Source organism: Pagrus major, chromosome 16 (assembly GCF_040436345.1).
Source record: "Pagrus major chromosome 16, Pma_NU_1.0".
Classification (NCBI taxonomy): domain Eukaryota; kingdom Metazoa; phylum Chordata; class Actinopteri; order Spariformes; family Sparidae; genus Pagrus; species Pagrus major.
Window position 1 is genome coordinate 15,963,531 of NC_133230.1, and position 24,430 is coordinate 15,987,960.

Here is a 24,430-nt window from a genome sequence, read left to right on the forward strand (position 1 = left end):
TGTAGATGTATTTTTGTATGATGTGTCTACATAAAAATGATCAATATGACCTTTAATGGCATATTTATTTATTTATTTATTTATTTCTGATTTAAACAGTTACAGTCCACCACAAAAGCTGACCTAAACGTGACCAGAAATAACACAAAACCAGAGTTGAAAATCATTTCTCTTTCACATTGGAGATTGGAGACTGTTTTTCATGAATTACCTAAATTATTTATGCATTCTCGTATCACAAAGTGATAAATTCTGTACACTTGCTCATGTGTAATCTGAAATCTCGGTGATGAAAACAGCCAAGTGGTAACTTCAGTTTTTGTGCATGAATTCTTGGGGTTTGTGGGAAAGATGACAAAAGTGCACAGAACGTTCTTTACCTTCTGTTCCAAAGTCTCAAGGTCAGGGTATCATAAAAATTGGGAGATGAGCTGAGAAGCAAATCTTAATGGGCACAGAGACAGTGAGAGAGTCAGGTCACGGGGTTGTGCCTGCAGCATGGCCCCTCTGAGACCTTGAGACACTATAAAAAAACTGTTCTAGAGACACTCAGTGACACTGCTTGGAGCAGATCCATCTCAACAGGCTGAGAACCAAGACTGAAAAATGATAGGTTATCATTTTTCTGCACAGAAAATACTTTTTTTTCCCACCCACACATTTCACAGCAAAACCTCAAAACCATCTCGAGATGGACGGAGAGAGAGATGGAGCTGGTAATCGAGGCCAGGAACCGACAGAGATGGAGATTTGGTTCAGATACAGAGAAGGGTGAACAACAGTAATGTGACATGAGATCGAATTAAAACAGTATAGATAGATAGTGACTGAATTCAAGAGGCAAAACAAAAGAAGTGTGGATGTGACACTGAATAAATAAAGGAAAGTGACTAAGTGACACGGACAGGAAACCAAAGCATGAGCTGGAACAAGACGGATGACCCTGGCAGTGGCGACGGCGAGATTGTGTGACAGGACTTTTTCGGGAAGAGGAGACCACACCCAGACCGCTGGCGATGGCAGGGGACCAAAATGTGCCCTGATTGGCCTAGAGGCTCTAACTTACTCTGTTTAACCAAGGTGTTTCCTTCCCATCAGCCCCGTCTGACCCCGCTGACATCTAAAGCTTTTACAGGCACTAAAGGAGCTTCCATACATGCCGCTTTATTAAAATGACTTTTAATCCGAACGCGCAGTGCATAAAAATGATAAGAATGAGGATGAAAAGTCACTCGTGGGTCAAGCTATTGTTCTTTGGCTGCTCATAAACAGCTGCTTTGATATTTACAGGACACTGGGTTCCAATTGGAGGGCAGCATGGAAGCTTATAAATGCTCCAAATAGCTACAATAACATTAGGTAACCTCCCAGAGGCCCTTTAAGGCTGATACTCCTGGCTCATCTGAGTACTAACATACGCTCAGAGGCAGACAGGGACTGGTCGTCATGTGTCCTGCTGATAGTGAGGCCTGACTCAGTCCGGAGATGCAGAGATAGACCAGCTGGCCGAGCCAAAGCTACTCTGAAATGTGATTTTTTTTTTTTTCCTTGCTGTGTCTCGTGGCCTCCTCCCAGCATTCAGCGCTACACACACTGTTGGTCCATCTCTCGCTCTGTTAAACTCTGACGACTGATAAATTGATAAATGCCTTGTTTTCCTGCTTGCTGAGAAGTGTTTGATTTAATATAGCCCCAGTGTGTGCCTCCTATGCGCTGCCATTACATTTCAGTCTCAGAGCGAAGCATTCGTTTTGCAGAAATATTAATACTCTGTGATCCTCGAACGAGATAAAGAGTCTGCAGCCGTGCAAGCAGCTCTTTGACGCTGTATTCATTCACAGCGGCGCTTCGAGCTAAATGATAATATTGGCATGCTAACATTCTTACATTGACAATGCTAACATGCTGTGTGAATATAAATAGTTGTGCAGATATTTGATTTAAAACCAAAGTAATGGACAAATTAAAATTTTGACAAGGTGATGACACTGAATTAAATGTCAGGGGATTGTCAAAGTTATTATAATTCATTCTCTGTCAAAAAAAACAAAAAGTATCAAGGTCTCTTTAATAAAAGCAGCAGTTAAAATGTGTTGGATTTAGTTATGACACGCCAAATGATTAGTTACAGGTTATAGCCCCAAAACTTTATTAGTCAGAATATGAGCAAAAGTAATTTATATTTACTGAATATCTGGGCGAAATCAATTTACATTCAACACATTTACTCTGCTAATGTTATTTATCTGTACCTGCATTAATCTCACTATAAAGTAAGGAATCTCTGTCCGTTTGTCTGTCTGTGACTTGCATATCTGGAGATCTGTTCATTTGATCTACTTCACGTTTGGCAGGTTTGTTACTAAGGATTCACGGAAGTGCAGTGTCAAATGGTGCAATTTGGAGTCATGACACATTCAATATTACACATTTTGAATAAACAGCGAGGCGTAGCTTCAGCGCTCTGGCTTCACAGCTATGCAGACTGAAACTGGGCTCACACGTGATCCTCATTGGGGAGCAGACATAAACAAAATGGAGGTTAGCGTGGTGCAACGACTTGAGAAATAAACAAAAGCAGAAGGTTTAACGAGTCAGGATGAATGGGGAGACGCGGTCAACGCAGCTTCTCTATTCTTCAGTGAGAACTGGAGGCGAGCTAACATTAGCCTCAAGGGCTAGAATGTTTTCTGTTGCTTGGCAGCACAGTCGGCTCAGGGATGACTCTCACATTGATTGTTTGTGTTTCAGCTTGGAAAGTACCGATGTAATCATCCAAATTTTAAATACCAAACATGTTTGATATTATCAAGGTGGCCCCAATGAGTCTGTGAGGCTTGAGACTGGATCTGTAAAGCCCTCACATTACCAGATAATCTGTGCCAAACAGCATGTTTTCTAATTGGTATCACAGGATTTTAAACTCATTCAATAACAATGTGCATTTGTTACCATCATTTTTCTGTTTCTAATCCACTATCATGCCTTCTTAGTTTACTCGAGTTGCGTCAACAAATCACCATGTATACAAAGAACCACAGGTAAACATTTATTTTGGCAACTTTGTCTAAACATGTTTATCCAACATTTTTCATCAAATGCAATATGCCAAAACACAACAATAGAGAGAGGGACTATGAGAAAACAAAGACAGGAGCCATGTATTTGTAGATGAGGGATGCAATTTTTCTGACGGGAATATGAGATATATGTGAAGCAAAATTTAAGGGCAATCCAAGCGAAAAAATTCCCCTCAAAGCCACAAATGTAACCTCACAGTGACACAGGAGGAAAAGTCGGGAGATCACTAAAGTCAGAAGGATTCATCCTCTGGGAAAATGACATCCAGTAGTTGTTGAGATTGACTGAGTGAGCAACAGACAGACTGACAGACACTGCCATCCATACAGCCTGCTAGCATGGCTAAAAAAAGGCTTAATTTAAGAGCTGTGGTGGGCTACGGTTAAATATATCTGTCTATATTGATGTATCTATATTGATCAGATTTTCTCAGTATTCACAGATTAGTCCTCACTACTGCTTGTACTATGACTCATCTGTGAATTTAGGCTTTAAGATCTTACGTAAAAACAGGCTGTTCGTATTTTCCTCTGTGTTAGTTCTGGTTATCTCCTGACTGCCCTTAACATTTACCACACCGTTAAAGATTTCACACTTGCCCTTCACATTTACTCAAGCTGGTACGCCGAACGAGCGAGTAAATAAAAAGAATTGTCTTGTCTTGACGAGCTACTACTCATTGGAGCCTCTTCTAGGGGTCGGAGCGGTTAAGGGGCCTGTCTGCCAGCCTTAATTTACAGCCGTCCCTTTGAAAACATTAGGGAGTTGTGAGGCTGTGGCACCAGTTTTTGGTGCTACAGCTGTTTTTACTGTCACGGCCGTAAAGCTCCCCTGGGAAGAGGGAGAGACAAGAGAAGGAGAGATGAGAACAATGGCTTGTCATGCAACTCGCAGACGAATAAAATATGGTTGAAGGGAGGAGGTGTGTGTGTGTTTATGTTGGGAGGGGGGGTTGTGGAGGCTTGCCAGAAGGTGGAGATAAAGACAGTCGAAGGATCACACCTGTGTATTCAATCTTCAGGCCAAAAGGCAGCCTTAATGGTAATAATAGACACAGCTCTCCCCTCCTTTTCCTTTATCTCTCTATTGTAGCTATTTTCCCATCCCTGGCCAAATTGGCCTTGATTCTATTGAACTCCTGTCACATTAGTGTGTGTGAGTCATTATCTGCGCTATTGGCTCCTTCTGTGGAGATCTGGCCGGTCTAATCAAAAGGAGAAATGGGGCTGGGTTTCCTGAAAGCTTTTTAGCATCAAACTCACAGTTAGAATGGGAGAAAGTGGGATGATACGGGGGGACTGGATTTGTTGGTCCTTTCTTAAACATTTGTAGCAATTTACATGTACTAATCCCATTTCTATTGGCCATATGGGAGTGGACTGTAACGTGACATGAAAAATGAGACCTTCCCCGTCGCTCTTGGTTGCCTATATCTGACCTGACGATTCCGATCTTGGCCAATTGACAGCAAACACTAACATTTATATGTTCATAATTTAAAAAAGGGCATAAAAAAGACCTAACTCTTACAAAACTGCACCAGGTTACGGGACCTCCTCTCACAGAGCTTTTTTGTACAAATAACTGGAAATGAGGCGGTAAATCCCACTTTATCTAACATGTTGTAAGCCATTTTAATCAGTAGCCTGTTAGTGAAAAGGTCAAAGTAAATTTAAGGCCCCCCATATACTGTATCCAGGACTCTTACTGTGGAAGTCATTGCTGGTCATGCCTAAAACCGTCCGAGTCCGGTCCCTGGCCGGTCGATCGAAGCATCTCTAATTGGTATCAATCCTCTTGTAACCAGGAATATCTGTATAAGATTTTGTGCCAACCCATTCAGTAGCAGTTGAGATATTTCAGTCTAACAGGCAGGCCAACATTGCCTCTCTGAGCTAAAATTAATCACAAGAAAGCTGTTCTGGTTTTCCAAAAATATCGTTTTTTATTTCACATGAAATTTTCACATTTAGCATATTTATCAAACAGGTCTTTATATAATCTTCTATGTATATTTATATATATACATATTATACACTTCTCTTACTTACACATGTACAAAATCAGGTAACAAGAATTCAGATTAAAAAAAAGACTGACTTCAATGGTAGTCATACACTGTTGTGCTTTGTTGATCAAGCCAGCCCGTCAGGTGAAGATGCGCTTGGCAACTCGGTTTGATGCCGTGTCTTGTCTGTTGTGAACCGATGACTTTAATATTTAAAAAAAATGATCCAAAACTGGGATAATTATTCCGAAAGTCACTTTGTGTTTAGAAGTTTTTTTTTGTTTTTATTTTCAACTGAGCTTGAAAACATGAAGGAAAGCACCATGATATGCAGGGTTGGGGGTCCTGCAGTAACAAAGATCTGATACCAGCTCTTCATGTCAGACAGCTTAACCAACAAACAGAGAAGTCCAGCCTCTCTGCTGTGCACACAACATCTCAGTGTTCGCTTTTGGCAGAAAAAACATTTCGTCTCATCACTCTTGCAAATCAAACACTCCCCTTGCATGCGCACATTTTTCTTACTCTCACACAATTTTCCCTTTCACACGAGTACTACCTCTACGAGGAGAGCGAGAACAAGCTCTCCCCTTTGCCAACGGTAAACATTTCTTTTTTTTCGTGAGCGCACGGTATATACAGTAAAACTTCTCAGCTGCAAATGTCATAAATTATCTTCACAGAAAGTACACGTAACACAGTTCAATGAAGGGTTCTACCATGTGTTACTGTATGTCATCCGACATCAGTGTGTTTGTCTGCGTGACACTGTTGTGGAGTGTATGTTGGTGTGTCGGTACTGTGCAGTGTTAGTGCTACAGTATATAAGCACATGGTCGAGTTTGCAAAGGAATCATGAGAACAGCCCCGTGTGTCTGTAAATGCTACATTTAGAGAAAGTAATCACTCGGGACATCAATGCCACTCAATACCATTACAATAACAACACAACAAATAGTACACAATACTCAAGGGTGGAATAGTGTACAAGTTGGAGAGATGACTGATCTTTGGCTCGAAAGGTAAGAGATTACTATATAATTCAAAAAAGAGTTGGTGTCTTTGCTCTTGATTGTTCTTCGGCCACTTTAGGTTCCTTTTTCGTCGTCTTCATATTTTCTTCGAGGCTTATCATCCAAAGAGGTTCGTGTTTTTTTATGGAGAGAGAGCCCTAAAAATACAAATCAAGGCGAGCTGGGTCTTTCCAAGAAAGAAAAAAAAAAAAAAATACTGTCACCTTTTGAAAAATAAGACAAAGCACGCATGCTTTGTCTCAAATGCTCAGAGTTGCTCAGCACATGTTGTGCAAGTGAGTCCATCTGTACTTTACAAGCTTCAAAAGTCTTTCCCTGTGGCCAGCACTGGGCATGGAAAACTGTCTTTTTGAGTCAGTGGTTTCATCCCCACGGACTGTCTTCATTGTAGTCCCTGAAAATAATATCTGCCAACAGCAGTCCTTTCATGTCCTCTCAGTGCAACAATAGCAGTAATGAAAACGGGACTAGCAATGAGAGGATTGCGAGGGATGTTGCTGCTGGTGCAGAGTTTGTCCGTACGCTCTGGACATCTGGCAGGACTACCACTGGGTCATCTGCTTGAAGATGAGAGATAAAGAAGACACATTAGTACCGCATATTTACACCCCGACGTAATCCTGAAGGTAGCTGGATTGTTTTGAGGTCAGGGATAATTAGAAAGGACACAGGGCTGGTCAACATACCTGCAGGCAGTCTGTTGGACGGGTTGTGAACCCCACCCCCACCTCCAGCTCCAACTCCAGTCCCACCTGTGCCTCCTTTAGCCACTCTGGCCTCTTGAGAGCCTGAAAGAACAGGGAAAAACACCATCAATTACTCTGTGTGTAGTCTAACATGACTATGAGAGGTCATAGTGCTAGTCTCCTCACAGCCAGGAGGGCAGTTAAACTCACCATCGGCAGCTACGACGTCCACCCTGAGCCTGAGGCACTCCTGTCCATGGTGGTGTAAAGGTTTGGCTGCAGGAGAGAGGGAAGAAAAAACAGGGGCGTTAACATCCCAACTAATGCACTTATCCTCCACTGGCCCCTTAATTCACCTTCATGCATGCGCTCATACACACCCACACACACAAACCCTTGGCAACAGACACACACACACAGACAGACACAGGGACAAAGCTTTAGGACACCATCTGTGACCAGGCGAAGTGTGTCTTGTCCTGCCGTTTATCTAATTACAGCCGTGGTCAGGGTGACAACACTGCTTGCTCTTTGTGGTTACGTTCTAGCAGGGTAAGTATTGCATAAACTTGGCAAGGGGAAGCCAACACCCCAGTCAATGTCCATGTCAAGCTTCAGAGAGGTGGCCACAAACCTCCAGCATATCACAACTCAACACTAGCCTCACTTTATTATGAAGGTAGAGATTTTCAGCCATGCTGGAGCAGAGGCTCCCTCAGACTAAACTCTCATGCCAGTCCGAGAGTTACTATGATATTTCAAACACCTAATGACTTTAACCACAGACTTTTCTTCTAGCACACGCAGAGTTCACTTACGATGAATTGTAATACATTTGTTGAATGCTTAACTAAGTTTGGGCTTAAGCCGGAAACGAGCAGGACAAACCAGAAGGTGTTAATTAAAGCCTGAAACTGACACGTGTTTATGAGAAGTTGCTATATAAACTTTAGAAATCTATGTACAGAGCAGCTTCGCAGGAGTTAGTGGCCAATCACATTGAGAATTGGTTTCCTACGCTGCGTGCGGTGTGCCTGGCGTGCGCTTCTCTCTTGTGTTGCGCATCATGTTTTTTAGAAGTTTTTTAGAAGTTGACACATCTTCAACTAATCGTAAAAAAAATAGTTGCACAACCTTTTCCATAGATTACAAATGATGGCTGTCAGCGCAAACAGCCCCACGCTGTTTTGCGCCAGAACAGACTTTTTCAAGTCGTTTTTGATCGCGGCTTAGGAAAACTATTTACACTGCACAGTTTTTTATAAATTGGTATGAATTATCTTCCAATGAGCATTTTCTTTAATCGCGAGGACAGATATTGACATAATTTATTGGGATGATACTACAACCCTAAAGCTGACAATAGCATTTAGCTCTGCTGTGTCTAATCACAGCCTCACAGAGCCACTAAACTCTCAGCGAAGACACTGAAATATAAAACTGTCTGGCAAACACAGTGACAAATGTGAGAGACAGCTATGGTGAGACTTACAGATATAATAGTAGCTCTCTCCTTGGCGGAACTCCTTTCCCAGAGTGAACGGAGTAAAACGCTGGAACTTTTCCGAGAATTTCTCAGGGGCGTGAGGAGCAAACGGATGGCCGCACTCCCAGCGCATCTGGTCGTATGATTGGGGCTTGCAGGATTCGTAGTCCTCACGCTCCACCATGTAAAGCACATATCGCTCGGCGTCCAGCAGTGGCACCTCACCCTGAGGGTAATGGGGGCAGACGATGTCCAGGTAGTCATTGAGCTTCACCTCCACGGCGTAGTCGTCCCATAGAAACCTGCGGGAAGGAGGGAGAAGAGGACGGTTATGCAAGTGGCAGGAGACTGATAACCATGGTTATAGCATCGGAGCGGTAATAAATATAGGCCTCAAAACCTGTGATTATATATTGATCGGCTACACGCCAGTGTACAACAGGGAAATCAGAGGAAAGTACTGGAAGGCCTGGGATCAGGACATAGAGAAGGAGACGGAGAGGATATATACGTGTGTGTGTTGGAGCGGAATGAAGAGAGAAAGCGCAATAAGGGAAAGAATGATCTGCAGAGGACATGCGAATAAATATGGATGAACGTGGAGCGAGTGTTGCTGCTGCTGCATGCCGCTGTGTTGCAAGTTGAGTGAACATTGATCCCTCGTCCCCCTGGAGTTGAATGATGTTTAGAGAGAAACATTAGCACTCAGTTAGCCCGTCAAGACGGGAGATGAGAATCGACATCTGCAGGGCTGCTACACACACACAAACTCCCGCAGATGGAGACGAGGGACTCAGTGATGACAAATTCACCTCAACAGATGCAGAAAAACACCTGCGTTTACTCAAGATAGTGACGAGGATAAAAATAGAGGTCATATATGTTTTAACCCATTCATTAGGGTCGGAGAGACAGACAGACGCATACAACATGGGTCTGGTGACGGTCTGTAACCGTCTCCCACCACACTCCCTCTCATTACAAATACAGAGAGACAGTCAGACTGTCTGCCTCCCCTCCATCCCTCCCTTCACTCCTCCGCCCTCTCCACCCTCTTTACGATGGTCTTTAAGTAAACTAAACGTCCTCTCAGTCCTCTTGGAACTGGGTCAACGAAAACTTTCAGGCATCCGAGCCTGCCTACAAACACAAATCAATTACTACACAGACTTCAAATAACAATTCAGCAGACTCTGAGGCAGTTTAAATTGGCCTTATCTCAACTGTCCATGATTCCTCCCCCCCTCTGGGACTTTCTTTCAGAGATATTATGAGTTTATCTCCAGGGAATTGTCGCTAAAGGTATTTCAGCTTTGTCCCCTTCCCCCTGACTGAGTGACTGCTCCAGGGGCGGCTCACAGCTAATGCTCTCTTCTCAGTCAAAGCCATCTATCACCGGCCCGGAGCGGTCGCTGGCCGTTAGCCGCTAGCGGCGCACACAAACTCACACACACTTCCCAGTAATTCCCATCTATCAACAGGCTGAAGCAGTAGCTACCTACTGTTTGCACCCAGCAACCCACACATCCACCCACACCTCCTCCTCCTCCCCTTGGTGCTTAGCTCCCGAGCGATGCCTATCAGTTTACCGTCTCCTACTGTTTAGATCACCATGGGTTCACTGAGAATGGCTGAAATTTGACAGACTTAAATATTTTCACAACACACGAGGAGAATGTGTGTCTAATATAGGGTTTTGTTGCTTTTGCAATGAATACATGGATGGTTCATCAGGCTTTCAACAGCTCAAAAAAAAAGAGGCAGCCAGCCAGTGTATGACCGCTTTTTAAATCAGACCTACAGATCTCAAAGAGTTACGACTTCTTGAAAGCCTACAGGGTGCTAACCGGACACCTTTGGCATGGAAATAAACCTCACCACCGGAATAGATTTTTCTTGAGAATTCTGTCGTTTTCTCATAAAACCCCCTAAATGTAACAAGCAGCATTTGGGCGGGTTTGTGTTCGTGTGACAAGGTCCATATGTGTGACTGACGATCAAAGTGCACAGGCGCAGGCCCCCGTCGCTCGTTAGATGGTGTTGTTGTTTGTGGCCGGGGGTCTCTCTGGTACCCCCTGGTAGAAGTACAGACGCTGTGGCTCCAAAACACCGGACCCTGACTCCTGTTCCCTCCCCCCTTGCCTTTACGCACTCTCCGCCTGACTGCACTCCCTCAATACTGATGACCAGATTAGCCGGCAACCATTACAACAACAACCCGGGGCCCATAGAAAACAAGCACCTTTTTAGTGTACTGATGAAACTTCCATCTAACTGTGCTGATAATATTGTTCTCCAGCGAACTTTTCGGGGCGGGGAGAGCAATAATTATCATTTTGCCACGGTCCAGACAGCTTAGTGCTTATCTGCAGTTTGCCTGCCACGCTCTGTTTACCAGATTGGCGCTAAAGTGTTTTTTCCCCCTGCCACTTTCAATTCCAGTCGAATCGATAACACTATTGAACAAACAGTGTTGTCTGCTTTTGCCTGACAGAGTTATCATCCCCCTGCAAACACTGAAACACACACACAAACACACTCCCTCCTTCACTCCCAGCACCCATTACAAACTGGTTGTGGTATGTTCCCAATGTGTTCATCAAAAGGGGGTCGAAGGGGGGTGCAATTAAAGCACAAAAAAGGGTATTAAAGTCGCCCTGGAGGGGGGTAATTATGCCCTTCTGCTCCCCACTTCCCAGCCCCTTTAGGGCTGAGAGTTAGGGGGGAGACAGAGGGCATGAATAGGCGTGGGCAGGGGGGGGGGTCAAAGGGCTTGAGTTGGAAATGGCTTTTGAAGTTTCTCTCAGAGTATCTGTGCGAGTGCTACAGTTGCTTTATCAATGCCACTGTTCCATACAGTGTCTCTATTCATTGCACTGATGGAATACCTCACTTAGCAGAGAGAACGGTGGCTGAATAAGCACCCGGGGAGGCTGGCTAGCCCCTTTTATTAATGGCAAATAGTTTTAATTATCCTGCTGCCTTTTGTTCCCCTCTAACGCCTCGGCATTGAAACGTTCCACATCATCAGCTTAATTAACTGATCGGAGTAACGCACTTCAAAGAGAGCTTAGGCCCGTGTGTGAAAAGGTTTAGCTAACAAAGTCAAATCATGCCACCTTCACTTTAGCAGACAAAATCCTCCTCCTTTTCTGTTTCCCTGGTGTGTGTCTCTTGTTAGTTTTCCTCTCCCAGACTGTCTCCCCCCTCTCTGTCAATAGGCTGTCTTGATTTATCTCCATTGTTTATCTCAGGATTCTCTCTTTTAATCACAGTGACGCTCGGAGCTTCAGCAGAAGGAGCAGCGTCGGAGGAGAAGTCGTTGTATTCTCTACTTAAGGATGATTTGTGGAGCTGTGGCGGATGTGCAGCGAGGATTGTGTGCGACTTCTCAGCCGGAGACATTTAAATGTGCGATTGTTTGTGTCTGAGTATGTGTGTGTTTGTGTCTGTAGAGCTCTGAGGAATCTGGGAGTGTGTTTCAGTCGTGATAAAAAAAAGCGGATAATGAACACTGATAGCAGTAAAGGAGTGTCTATGGTCAGATGTGTGTATGTGAGCTCACTGTAGACTGTTACTGGCCACTCTTCCTCCTCTCCCAAGAAGGAATTCCTGATTTATTGGAGCCTCTTCAGGAGCAGGAGTCTAATCTCTCTTCTTTAATCTCTGTGGCCAGCATTTTGCTTTCTTCTCCACCTCTACCCCCTCCTTTCATCCATCCATCACCCTCTCATCTCGGCACTCTATCGCCCTGTGGAATGCTGGACCTCTGGGGCCGCGGGGCCGCGATGTGGATCAAAGGTCGGACTATCGCCAAGTCAGCACCGGAGAACTTTATACACAAACAGTCAGCAATATACTGGAGCTATGATGGGAAGCGCCATAAAGGCCATCACAGGACACATTTACGACCACGCCACCTTAAAACAGGAGCTCTCGTCTACTTAACCTGCTGTCCCTTAGAGGCCCTTGCCGTCGCCCTAACCACATAAACATGATTATTTTCCTCCCGGGTTTTACGCAGGCCATTATGAAACCCCAAAAGGTGACTGGCCAACGTCACAGATGAGTGAACCGGAATGCGGGGACCACCTAATCGGCTCGTCCAAGCCTGGATTATTGGGTGGAGCACAGGCTGAGCTGTGGTCCATTCATCAGCACCAGACCCTGCTTAATACAGGGGCTTAGAGTGGACAGCGAGGCCCAGAGCAGGGGCTGAAGGCTGGGGGCAGAGTATGGGGTGAGATGGGCAGGGTGGAGCTTTTTTTCCCCAGCTCTATTGTTAGGGGTATTACTCCTTTACACTGGCGTTTTTGGAGTTCAAAAAGAGACACACAGACTATGCTACTGTGTGTGTGTGTGTGTGTGTGTGTGTGTCCAGAGGGAAAAGTGAGAGGTGTTAACAGAGTAATGAAAGACACTGGACACAAGGGAGCCATTTCTTTCAAGTCATATCTGTGAAAGTTAAACACGACTCCACCAGGGAGGTGACACATCAGAGAGAGGTGAATAGAGTTAAAAGGGGCACTTTGTAGTTTTGGAGAAGAAATTAAAAACTCAGAATTTTTATTTTTACAACACTAATGAGGTAATAATACAAACTCGGAAGATATTTATCTTTTCCACCACTGAAAAAACAAGCTGTTCTCAGAGGGAAATTAGGTCCAGAACACTGTTCGAAGCTAGAAAGGTGGCAGGGTCCGCCAAATATAAACAAAGTAAAACAGTATGAAATCATGTTGTCCTTTAAGGTCAGTTTGTTTATCTAATCATGAAAACAAAGAGTTTGTTTTATGTAGTTTGTTCAGGAAATTAAAAAAAAAAAAAAATCAGTCAATGAAGATCAGTCTCTTCTGATTAAAGTTTCTTCCCCCAAACTGCACAGTGCGCCTTCAATCTTGACTGTTTAACTTTTAACTCTTCTATCTGTCTCTTCATCCATCAATGTCTGCCGTCCCCTCCCACTCCCTGTCCGTCTTTCATCACTCAATAAGCAAACCAGATCCTCATGTCAACTCTGTCCCTCCCCCACCCCAGACTTGCTGAACCAATCACAACCTGTCCTGGTGGTATTCCAAATATGCAACTTTCTCACCCACCGGTTTGCATACCCACGCACAATGCGGCGCAGAAACAAACACGGCCCCGCTCTTTTTTTTTCTTCCCCATAATATTCCAGCTCGCAGTCTTTGCACCGTGTGACTTTTTGTCATCCATCTCAATCAGCTTTCTCTTGCTGTCATTCAACCTTTGTCTGTGCGGATCATTGGTCATTCTGCCGGCGTTCTTGGCTGAACCATCCGAGCTCCCTTTGCCACCCAGCAAAGCCACTAAGCTCCGAGTCCAGCGGAGAAATAATTGGCCGATTCCACCGCGCTAAGGAGGCTTAGATGAATACATATGCTCTTTCCAACTGTCTCACGCTGCCCCCTGAGCCATTTGTATCTTGTAAAAAGGGCCAGAAGAGAAAGGTCAATGCTGACATAACATTTCTCAGGAGGCAAATATCTGTACAAGAAAATCGATTTTGCTGGATTGATTTCCACGAGGTGAAACTTTCACGCAGTCGTTTTTTCCTCCTTTTTCCTGCAACCACATCTGAGCTCGTGGCTTAATGAATTTGGGAAGACATTTTAATCACAAGAGAATGATCTTCATTTTTTTATGCCTTAATAAACTTTCTAGCTTCAAACAGTGTTCTGGGGACAATCTTTTCCCCTGAGAACAGCTTGTTTATTCACTTATGGAAAATATACATATTTCTCAGTTTGTATTATTACATCATTAAAATCCAGAGTTTGAATTTCTTCTCCAAAACCACACAGTGCCCCTTTAATTAGATTCTTAAAAAAAAGCAGCAGTGGTGGTTCTTGCTTACAGATGCCTGAGAGTAATAACACAACTGACCTCTAGGGGGTGGCAGTAATTACTGTGGGGACATGTTTGCACACTAAACCCAGGGAAAAACAAAAGTTACACAATGGCTCGTATTTACACAACAAAGCAAACACAATGGTTCATTTTCAGAGATAATATCTGACTCTTGCTGGATAATTCTTCCTCATCCAGACACTGTTGACACACACACACACATACTCAGTATGTCTCCTGAGAAAGAAAGAGAGTACAGGCTCTACTCATGGTAAATCTGTGTACTTATGCAGCTTTTCTTCTTCTCTGATTGCTGTGTGGGATTGAAGAGTTGTAAAGCAGCAGAGAAATGAGGATCAGGGCTGGAGGGAGCAGGGGAAGTCTGCCGAGAAGATAAGGAAGAGGCACAAGGATGGGCAAAGAGGGGGAGGAGAAACTCTGGCAGGGTTGACCACTGATCAGAGGAGGACCCCAGATAGAGACAGAAGAATTGACAGTCTGGCCGGCGGGGAGGCGGATCCCAAATCATCCTGAAGGCTCAACAGTTTAGCGCATCCCTCATACAAACAATTAATCGCTATTAATCACCGCTAATCTACTTATTCTCTGAGTTTTGTCGCTGGGAAATTCAATCAGCTCCCGAGTACAGACTATCACAGTCTTGCGTGTGTTGGTGTGTGAGAACTGTATTGTTTATTGTGCAGACAGGATACGCTGTTTTCCCGGGAAAAGACGTAGCCAGGAAGTGCAGCACTTCACAGGGGAACACAGAGCAGACAGCGTGCAGACTTTGGTAACGCTGACAGTACGCCTGCGGGAAGTTAAAACCTTTGGCCTGATTCTCTATCTGGTGCAGTCAATAAAACAAGCCCTCCTGTCTCTGACACCGCTAGTGGGAATATTGAACAGGAAGAAAATCAGCTTAAGGAAAAAAACAAAAAATAAAAAAACTCTCATCCAGTATGGTCACTGAGGTAAAGTCTTACAGACGATTAGGGACTGTAAAGATAGGCGTCAACACACAATGATCATTGAGCCTATGAGAGGCGATTACCATCCGTTTGACAATCTCTCAGAGTATTTTCCCCCCAGATTGAATTCAGGAGACAGATTACAAGGCCAGATTAATGGGGGGAGGGGAGAGACGATGTGAGAGAAAGATGGATGGGGGTTTAGAGCGAAGTCTGGATTAGGAAGTGAAGTGGGAAACCTGGATGTTTTTCGAGGAAAGTAGCTTCGGTTCAGATTACTTGGAAATCGCAGAAATCCCTTATCATTTGTGTCCACCTAATCACGGCCGAATCTTATCTTTTTCATCTGCACAGAAGGCAAACAGACACGTTAACCTACTCCTACAAGGGTGCCTTTTGTTTTTTCTTCTTTTAAACCCTGTTCCTTCACGGTTTGAGTCCTCAAACTGGCTCTACCGCTTCCACTGCTTCAGCAAAGACACTCAAGAGGGGAGAAGCATACATGAAGAGGTTGGTAAGAAAGGAACAGGTTTGCTGGGAAGACTGCTAGAGTGGCTTTTCATAGGGAAGTAGAAGAAGGAAGGGAAAAAAAAGCGTGAAGGAAAGGGCAAAGTGCCTTGTGACGGATCGCCATGGGTGCCAAGAACGATAAAAAAATTCCACACCTCTTAGCATGCTTCCCTCCTTCCCCCCCTTCTCCCAAGAGCCAGAGTTGGATTTGAGGAAATAATAGACTGAAAAGGGACAGCTTGTAAAGTTGAGATAAAAGCCGGTGAAGGAGCGAAGGGGACCGAAAAAGACGGAAAGGGGGGAAGAATGAGACTTTCCCAGAGGCAGAGCCACGGCCATGTGAAGAGGGGCCGGCCTGAGTGGCAGCCAGTATTCAGGGACCACCGCCGTGACAGAATGACTGACAGATTGATAGAGGCCGTGCCACTTCATCACATAGCGAACTCTGACCCCCAATCGGTCACACCAGTTACTATTCTCTTTCTGTGGCTCACCGTGAAGACTATTCCCCCAATTTGTATGGGAAGCATCACAAAACACCCATATTGAATGGATAAATGGCTCAAAACTGCTTCATGTGGGTGAAACATACCTTAAATAACTCCAACATGGCGCAGAAAGAAGATCCAATTAAAAGGTGCACTGCGTAGTTTTGGGGAAGACATTTTAACCAGAAGAGAAATCTATCTATTTATCTTCGTTTTCATGACAACACAAACTGTAATACTGTTCATATTTGGCGGACCCTGCCACCTTTCTAGATTCGAACAGTGTTCTCGAAGCCTTATTTTCCTCTGAGATCAGCTTGAAATATCTCTGAGTCCGGTTTACTCCTCATTAATATTGCAGACATTAAAGTTCTGAGTTTGAATTTCTTCTCCAAAACTACACAGTGCCCCTTGAAGCAACGGCGAGCGCACTTCTGCGTCAAATCAAAGAGCTCATTAAGAAAGACATGGCAAAGCAAATACTACAAGAGATTGAGCAGATTAGCTCAAAAATGTGTGATCATAACAGGGGGAAAAAAGGCGACGACGATGATGATGTTAAAATAAACATCAAACAGATGTGGCCATGAAACAGTTAACTCACAGAGCTGGAGACCACAGAACCAAGTTGAAGAGGGAACCTGGCCAAGAAGAGGGAGAGGGAGGGAGGTGCGGGAGAGAGGGGGAGACAGGTACAAAGCAGTGGAGGTTGGAGGAGGAGGAGGTGGTGGTGTGGGTGGGTGGGTGGTGGAGGTGGTGGTCTACTCATGCTCTGTCAGCAGGGAAAAAAAGGGCGAAGGGAGGAAGAAGCAGTGAATGAGGAGATTGTTGCCTCAGTCCAGAGGGCTCCTGGGACGATGTTAACATCAATCACAAACGTGTGGCACATGTGTGTTCATGTGTGTGTGGACGCCTGGGTTAATGTGTATGAGAGCATGTGAGTCACTCGAATCACACACACACAGTCTTCTGCATGGACACTCCCTTCACAGAAGACACGTACACATGCTGGCATGCCGGGGACCCAAGCTGACTGGGCAACACTGGTGAGCCTCTTTTCTGGGAATCAACCGCTGCTGGTGATTAAGCCGCTGCCCGGACACAAACCTTACAAACATACCAACAAGTAAAAGGTCGGAAAGCAATGAAACACACCGTCAGGAATGGATTCACTCAGGCTGAAACAAAGTAGTTGTTAGAGTGCAGGCTGATACGACCTTGGGAGTCAGCAGGGCCCGAGGCAGGCTCATGCACAAATTAGTGGTGAGCAGAGAAGCTGTGCATTTATGTGAGCGAGTTGCTAAATCCTTCGACAAACACAGTGAAAAAAGGGAAATGAGCCTGTACCAGATCAAATTGATTAACATCAGCTTGCAGACCAATGGGATGGAAAGCCAAAATTAATAAAAAAGAAAAAGAAAAAGAAAAGGAAAACAAGACATCTCTTCAGGGAAAAAGATGGACGTCAACACTCGGTATCGAGTAACGGGTCAAAGGGGAGAGCAGATTGCGGAGGGGAATGTTGATGAAAAGCGCCAAATGAAAACATCTCAGAAACTCACTCTTTTTCTGTGAATTCCGGATTAAGAGTAGCCAAAGGGAGAGATTTAGCACAGTCATCCGGGGGAAAAAAACAGCAAGTGCAAGAGGACGGATTACCAGTATACATACAGGAGTGATCACTGTCGCTCCACACAACGAAACGCCTTTCCATCTGGGACTTCATTCTGATTTTCAGTGAAAGGCTTTGTCGCTGTAATTACAGCCTTTCTGAGAACAGCAGCTTTCAACCACAGGAGGGGAACTTTGGATGGGTGCGAGCTGGAGGGGGAGTATTTGAATATCTGGGTGTTTTTCGACCAAGATAAGACATGTGTTGAGTCCAACCTTGATTGATTTACACGGCGTCAGTAGGTGTGATTGAGTGTCCTGGTTTGTGATAGAGTGACTGTCTGCCAGGAGTCTGTGTTTGTGCTTGCCCGCCCTGAATGTGTATCTTTATGTGTGGGTGCATGTAGAAGTTGGTTTGTGGTATGTAAACTTAACCCCCTCGTACTCCGGAGTCATTTCGTCCCCGGCCATCATCAACCATAATTCTAATTGACCCCCACTTACTCCGAGCGGCCCCCTAACCCCGACAATTTGAGCTCCGGTTTCTCCCTCCCTGAGCAATCCATCTCTCTCCCACAGCGTGACCTACTGGGCAGGCCTCAAGTTACCTCCTCTGTCTCTGTCATACACCATTATTACTCGTCTTACTGGCTGAAATATGAACACCCCTATGTCTCCCTGACAGCCACCTAAACCCCCATGCGATATCTCTTGATTTAGGAGATACAGCAACCTCCCACTCCACACAAAAGGTTAGGACTCTGTCAGATGGGAGATATTGCAACAGATATTTCAACACATTGGGGTTGTGTGAGTCAAACCTTTAAAACAACACAAAAATACAGTCTTTGCCAAGGAATAGGAGAAATCCAATAGGATTTCAGCTCATGGAGACACAAGATGACACAGATTCGCTGACTTTTAACAGTGTGATTAAACTTAGATCTAAGCTGCTGAATTATCGCTGCTTTCCTGCAATTAAATAAGCTCAGGAAAATGTAGAAGTGAGATCTATATTCAGAAATCAACCACATCCTTGCATTTCTCTGTCCACGAAACCCACTTTAAAAGCATCTTTCCTCCCTCAAAAAGTAGGATCTGCTTAAAGAGCTCCCTGTCAGCTCACAAAGATAAATAGATGGCATAACCTGATGTAACTAATCCAGGCAAACACAGATTGCGAAATGGATTAAATCTGAACAGGTTGGACAAAGTATTACAGGTAAACAGCACCATAATAACAGGTTTCGAGCCCAGAAAAGGAGGGAGGAGGGAGGAGGGAGGGGGAGGGAGAGAGAGAGAGAGACTCCCAACTGTCTTTGCATTATTATCATGACAACAGCAGCGAGTCGCTTCCACCACAAATTCATCACAACAAGAGCCTTGAATATGCATGATCCCCAACTCCTCCACTGGAACATAATGATCTCATCCGAGCTGATAATTAGGCTAAAAGTTCATTAATATGTAACATGTCAAACACTGAGGTTTAAGAGGACCTGAGTTAAACAGATGAATGAAAAGAAGCAGATATTTACTTTGGGTTGGTGCTGTTCCAGTAGACGCTGTGTCGCTCCGCTGAAGCAAACCAGGCGCACACGCTCACAACGCAGCCCACAATCCAAACCAAATCCATGGTGGAGAGGAGTGGAGGCGTGCACACAGGAAACACAACTCAGGTAGGTTGTGCAAAAAAAAAAAAAATACTAAAAAACACAAGAAGTTTACAGTCAAGAGCTCGTCCAGGGTATGTAGAGACACGCTTTAAAGAAAAAACACTTTGCATGCGGCGGAGAAGAAGAACAGAAAAAAAAGCGAGACGATTCGTTTAGGTAAAAAAAAAATAAAATCACAGAGATCAAGTCAACTCGACAAATCCGTAGTGAATGGGAGCCTCAGCTGCGTGGTGGCTGCTTTTGTGAAAACGCCCACAGCCGCGAGCCCCGCCCCCTGTCCAGGAGGAGACCAATCAGAGGGCTGTCCGACTGACGCGAGCTCCGCAGGTTTCTGCTGTGTGTTTACTTGTTGTATTACAACTCCGGCATGTACAGATGTACAGCATGACCGGATTAAACAACAACATGCTGGAATTTATGAATCTTCTTTGAATCTTCTTTGTTCACAGTGACTTCACAGGCTTGAAGGTGTTTTTAAAGTTACAAATATTAAAAGGATAAAGAATGGATACTAGGTGGTCTGTAGTTTTCGATCCTTTTTCCCTTGAAGAGTAAGCAGATCATGCTTTAAGAGTACAGCCAGTGATGGAAAGTAACTAAGTACATTTTGAGTTACTTGTGCTTCACTTAGGTATTTCCAATACTCCACAATTTTGTAAAAAGTACCCCAAATTCATACTTGAGTTAAAATTAAGATGTTATATAATATAACTTTAGTAAAAGTAAAAATTCACCCATATGAATAGTACTCGAATAAAAGTCTTAAGTATCTGATAATAAATGTACTAAAGTATCAAAAGTAAGAGTAAGTTTTACATATATTTACACGTACAGTATGTGTAGACTGTATAAGATGGGATTGTCTGTCTGTCAACTATATTTTTATTTATTTATTTATTTTTAAAATCTGATTGACAATAAAATAAATGTAATCTGCAAGGTAATTAGTAACTACTTAATTTATTTTATCAGCAATCAGATTAAAACTTTTACTCCAGCATGACTTTTGAGTACTTTTCACAACACTGATAAAAACACTGGTAAAGTCAAGACCTTTATTATCTAGCAGGTAGATAATACAAATATTCATAATTTATTCACACAACACATCTTTAATGTTTCTTGCTTGTACATGTTTCCTGCCGCATGCAGTATGAATTCCTTCTCTATCGGGCTCCAAGAGAGACAAAAACATGTCCACCTCACAATATACAGCATATATATGTACATATATCTAATACAAAAACACCACCAAATACAGCCTGTGAGCAGCACTTTGACACGCTGTAAAAGAAATCTGAGCATAACAAGCTGCGACACATCATTTAATTGTATTTGCTGCAAAGCTGCTGCATTGCAGTTAGTTTGTCCAGTGTTGAGTGTGTTCAAGCTATAAAGTTTTCCCTCTGAGCCTTATCTGTGATTGAGGTGCACCACCCGTGAGTGGTGTTGGGCAACATTTGGTGTGTTTGCACAGTGATTTCTTGAACTGAAGTTGATATTTTTTTTTATCTTACAGGGTTTCCATGGCTACTTTGTATAAGGACAGGCATTAGTTGGCCGCTATCGCTTGTTTGAATCTCATATTTATTCTAAGGGCGTTGACTTGACACGTTAAGATTCACGTTAACTTTAAATACGATGAGTCTTTGAGCCTTTTGAAAAGAAAAATCTAGATAGTCAAATATTTTTGTACCTTCAAATGGAAGCATATGACCGCACGCTGTCAGATACATTGCAAATCCCGATTCTCATTTTCTCTTCCATTGACATGGATAATCTGGACCGCGAGCTGCTTGTTCAGCCAAGTGAGCCGTACAGCCAGAGGGGGTTTTCAAGCCTGCTTCTGCTTGACATGGCACTTTATCTGCTGTGCCTGCTTAGTGGCATAACAGCTTTCAAAGGTACAGCAAACAACAAAAACGAAAAGTAAGTAAAAAATACATTCAGGACTATGAATTCAAACAGCCGATTGCACGGAGTTTGGAGGAATGACTCCTTTCCAGGACAGTGATATGATTCAGGGTTGTGATCAGATCCGCTCTGCAGGGATTTGGCTGATGGAGTGCGGGATATACTCCTGATGTAACCAGACTGTAACACTTAATGTGAAAGGTATCTTGTTCCACAGAAACCATACATGAGGAGCCTTTAAGGTTTTTGTTGTTGGTCTTAAACTCATCTCATCGACACATGAGACAGCACATGAAATTGGAGAAGGTTGCCTGTCACAGTAAGGCTGACATCTTCACAAGCTAATTAAACTGTCAGGTACACTCTTGATTGCAAATCAAAAGTTTAACTGACAGTTTAATTGTCACAGTGCGCTAACATCCCACTCATCTGTTGCTCTAAGCAGATTAAAGTAACTACTAATATCAATTTGCAGCTTCTCTTTCCCAGGTCTGACTCTGTGCTGTGCTGTCCTCATCATTGAATAATCACTTCTATGAGACGCCCACACTATTTTGTCAAGCAGTTTACATAAACCCTTTATTTTTATTATTTACTCTCTGCAGCAAAAAAGATCCAGACTCAAGAGGAGTCCTCAGACAATATATTCTATGTTGAGTATTCACACTTCACGCAATCTGCATTTTAAAAACGCTGTCCGAACTGACACGCCATTCCAGATCCCAGAGTGAAAATGCAGAAAGGCACATATACATAGTAATTGTGTGCTATCCAGTGTCAAGCAGGTCGTTCGGAATAATGTGTTTTGTATTCATGAAGAGCGCTCATCCCGGTGGATCAATTTTTGAGTCCAATTGTTTATTCTGGCTCGGTGGGAAGATAAGAGGGTGAGAGGGACTGCCAACATAATTGTCATTTGCATTGCAATCGAAAATTGTTGCGGAAAAAGCTTTCACCACGCCGCAGACATTTATGTCAAAACTCTATCACGAGCCAAATGAGTAGACCTCTAATTTCATACCGTCCTGAAATACTGAATGAGTAAATAGAAAGATGAAGTGGAACAAAACTGCAGCTCAGCCCCGATATGTGTTTCTTTTTTACAGCAAACAGACAGACAGACGCACAAACACACACACGCACGGGCTTGCAGATCCGCATAGACACAAACACGGGCGCACGCACACACATAAACACAACCCTATTCACCTCAAATCCTAACAGAATTTGCACTGAGCCTGTTCTGCGGCATGAAAATAAGATATAGGAAAATGATAGGGAGAAGCGTTTCATGTAGGCATGGGAACTTGACTGTCCATAATTTGTTTTTTTCAACCATTTCCACCAGAGTAATTAGATGATGTCATAGCACTGCACTTTCTGTGATCCTGAAAACAAATCAAAACATGCAGGATTTCTGTCCTCTAAAACTGATGATGAATACATCTTAAAAAATCTACTTTGCACGGGAACAACCTACAATGCCATGTTCTTACAGAGAGCTGCAGGGATGACGCATTTCTGTAAGCTAACATGGAAGCTAGCATCACCCTGGTTGCCTTCACAAAAAGTAAATGGGGCCAGGAAGGTGGGAGTGTGTAAATTTGTTTTGCACATGAGGAGGTGAGGCATTAAATTGGCAAAAGAAAAGCTAACAGCTGCTAGCTTGTCTACACTTGCGGCGTTTGTGAACAGGTTAGTGTAGCGTGTAGGTTGCTAGCTTGGAGGTTGTTGTTGTTGTTCCAAGTGGTGATGTGGGTTTTGAAAACAGTACATGCGGATAGCGTGGGGGGAAAGGTTCCCAATGACAGGCTTTATACCAACAGTCTACATCTGGTAAATCAGACTAGTTAGCATGCTAACTTTAGTAGCTCTCTGCAAAGCAAAACAGACATCATCATGTCAAAACTGCTATTTATTCACATTCTGTTGCTAATTATTGTTAATTTTTACACATTGCCACTTAAATCTTGTGTTTACCACAGACATTAATCAAAGCATTTAACCAAAAAACCCACTGACTTCTGGACGAGGGAACCAAAAGTGCAAAATTGCTGACTTTTTTCTGTGTTTTGGGACTCGTTCCATTACCTGCAGCATGATTTTTACTTTTTTTAATTTGTTCAAGCTAGCACACCTGGTGTGTGCGCTCTTCCAGTGCAGCTCCATGACCTGAGCATGTTATAACAGATATGTTTCCTTCCCGTCCTCTCTGGAGCCTGTTGCCACTTTCTTATGTGTCCATTGAAAGGAGAGGTGTTGAGCCCCTCCGCCGTGAATACAAATGAGCGGTTTAATGACAGACTGTCATCGTGTTTCCATCCACAAACAACACCCCACCGTCTATTTACATAAGTGAACTGTGCTGGTGTGAACCGTGGTGCTCGGTCCAGTGTGTGTCTCGTTTCATTGGCCTCCCTGGTCTGTGTCCTCCATTGTTAGTCAATGCCGCTCCCCTGCAGGAGCTGTTCCCGAACCAATGAGCTCTTTCTTTGCAAACAATGGAAGTGAAGTGTTTCCTGTAATTAGCATTGCACAGGTTTACTGCTTATGAAATAGACTGTGTACAGATTGATAACCATCCTTCTCTCAGTAGTTTGCCTGTGCATAACAAGTTTGTTCTTGGTCTTGTTTTTGCCTGCTCTGGCACAAATGTTGATTTTCCTCTGACTTTTTCCTGAGGCCAAAGCAAAGTTAATGATTAGGTGGAGCAATTTTAAAGCAAAACAAAGGTAATCAGTGAGTAACCCTATCGCTGCAGCGAGGAGATGAAGTGGTAAGTGCCAGCTCTTAATTAGCCGTGGTTAATTAATCGGAGGTAAACAAAGAGGTGGTTGATTATGTGTATCCAATGATCAGTGTGTCAGCTGAGAGATTGAGGGTCAGGTAACACTATTAAGATCACATCTCGGTGATTGGCCTTGGTGATAGTCTTGCAGTCGCCGTGCTTAGACATTCAGGGAAGCACACACAAACTCAGACGCACCCACACACACAGACACACAAATCTGTGCGCCTGCATACCCACCGTACAAGCCAAACTGAGAGACAAAGAGCAGCTGAGAAGGAGGCGGATGAGGAGGAGGAGGATTGA

The 24,430-nt window shown here is 43.8% G+C and overlaps 1 protein-coding gene across 2 annotated transcripts; it reads right to left on the reverse strand.

The window, feature by feature from the left end:
- Positions 1–5,000: 5,000 nt before the first annotated feature.
- efna1a (ephrin-A1a) lies at positions 5,001–19,567 on the reverse strand. Of its 2 annotated transcripts, none has more exons than XM_073483694.1 (5): positions 19,285–19,567; positions 8,302–8,597; positions 7,020–7,085; positions 6,810–6,911; positions 5,001–6,680 (listed from the first exon to the last, which is right to left on the reverse strand). In XM_073483694.1, the coding sequence occupies exons 1-5, from the start codon at positions 19,380–19,382 to the stop codon at positions 6,559–6,561; spliced, it is 684 nt and encodes a 227-aa protein (XP_073339795.1). In that variant the 5' UTR covers positions 19,383–19,567; the 3' UTR covers positions 5,001–6,558. The 2 variants fall into 2 exon arrangements, with proteins under 2 accessions (XP_073339795.1, XP_073339794.1); XM_073483693.1 differs by having other exon boundaries at positions 5,001–6,683.
- Between the last annotated feature and the right edge of the window lie 4,863 nt (positions 19,568–24,430).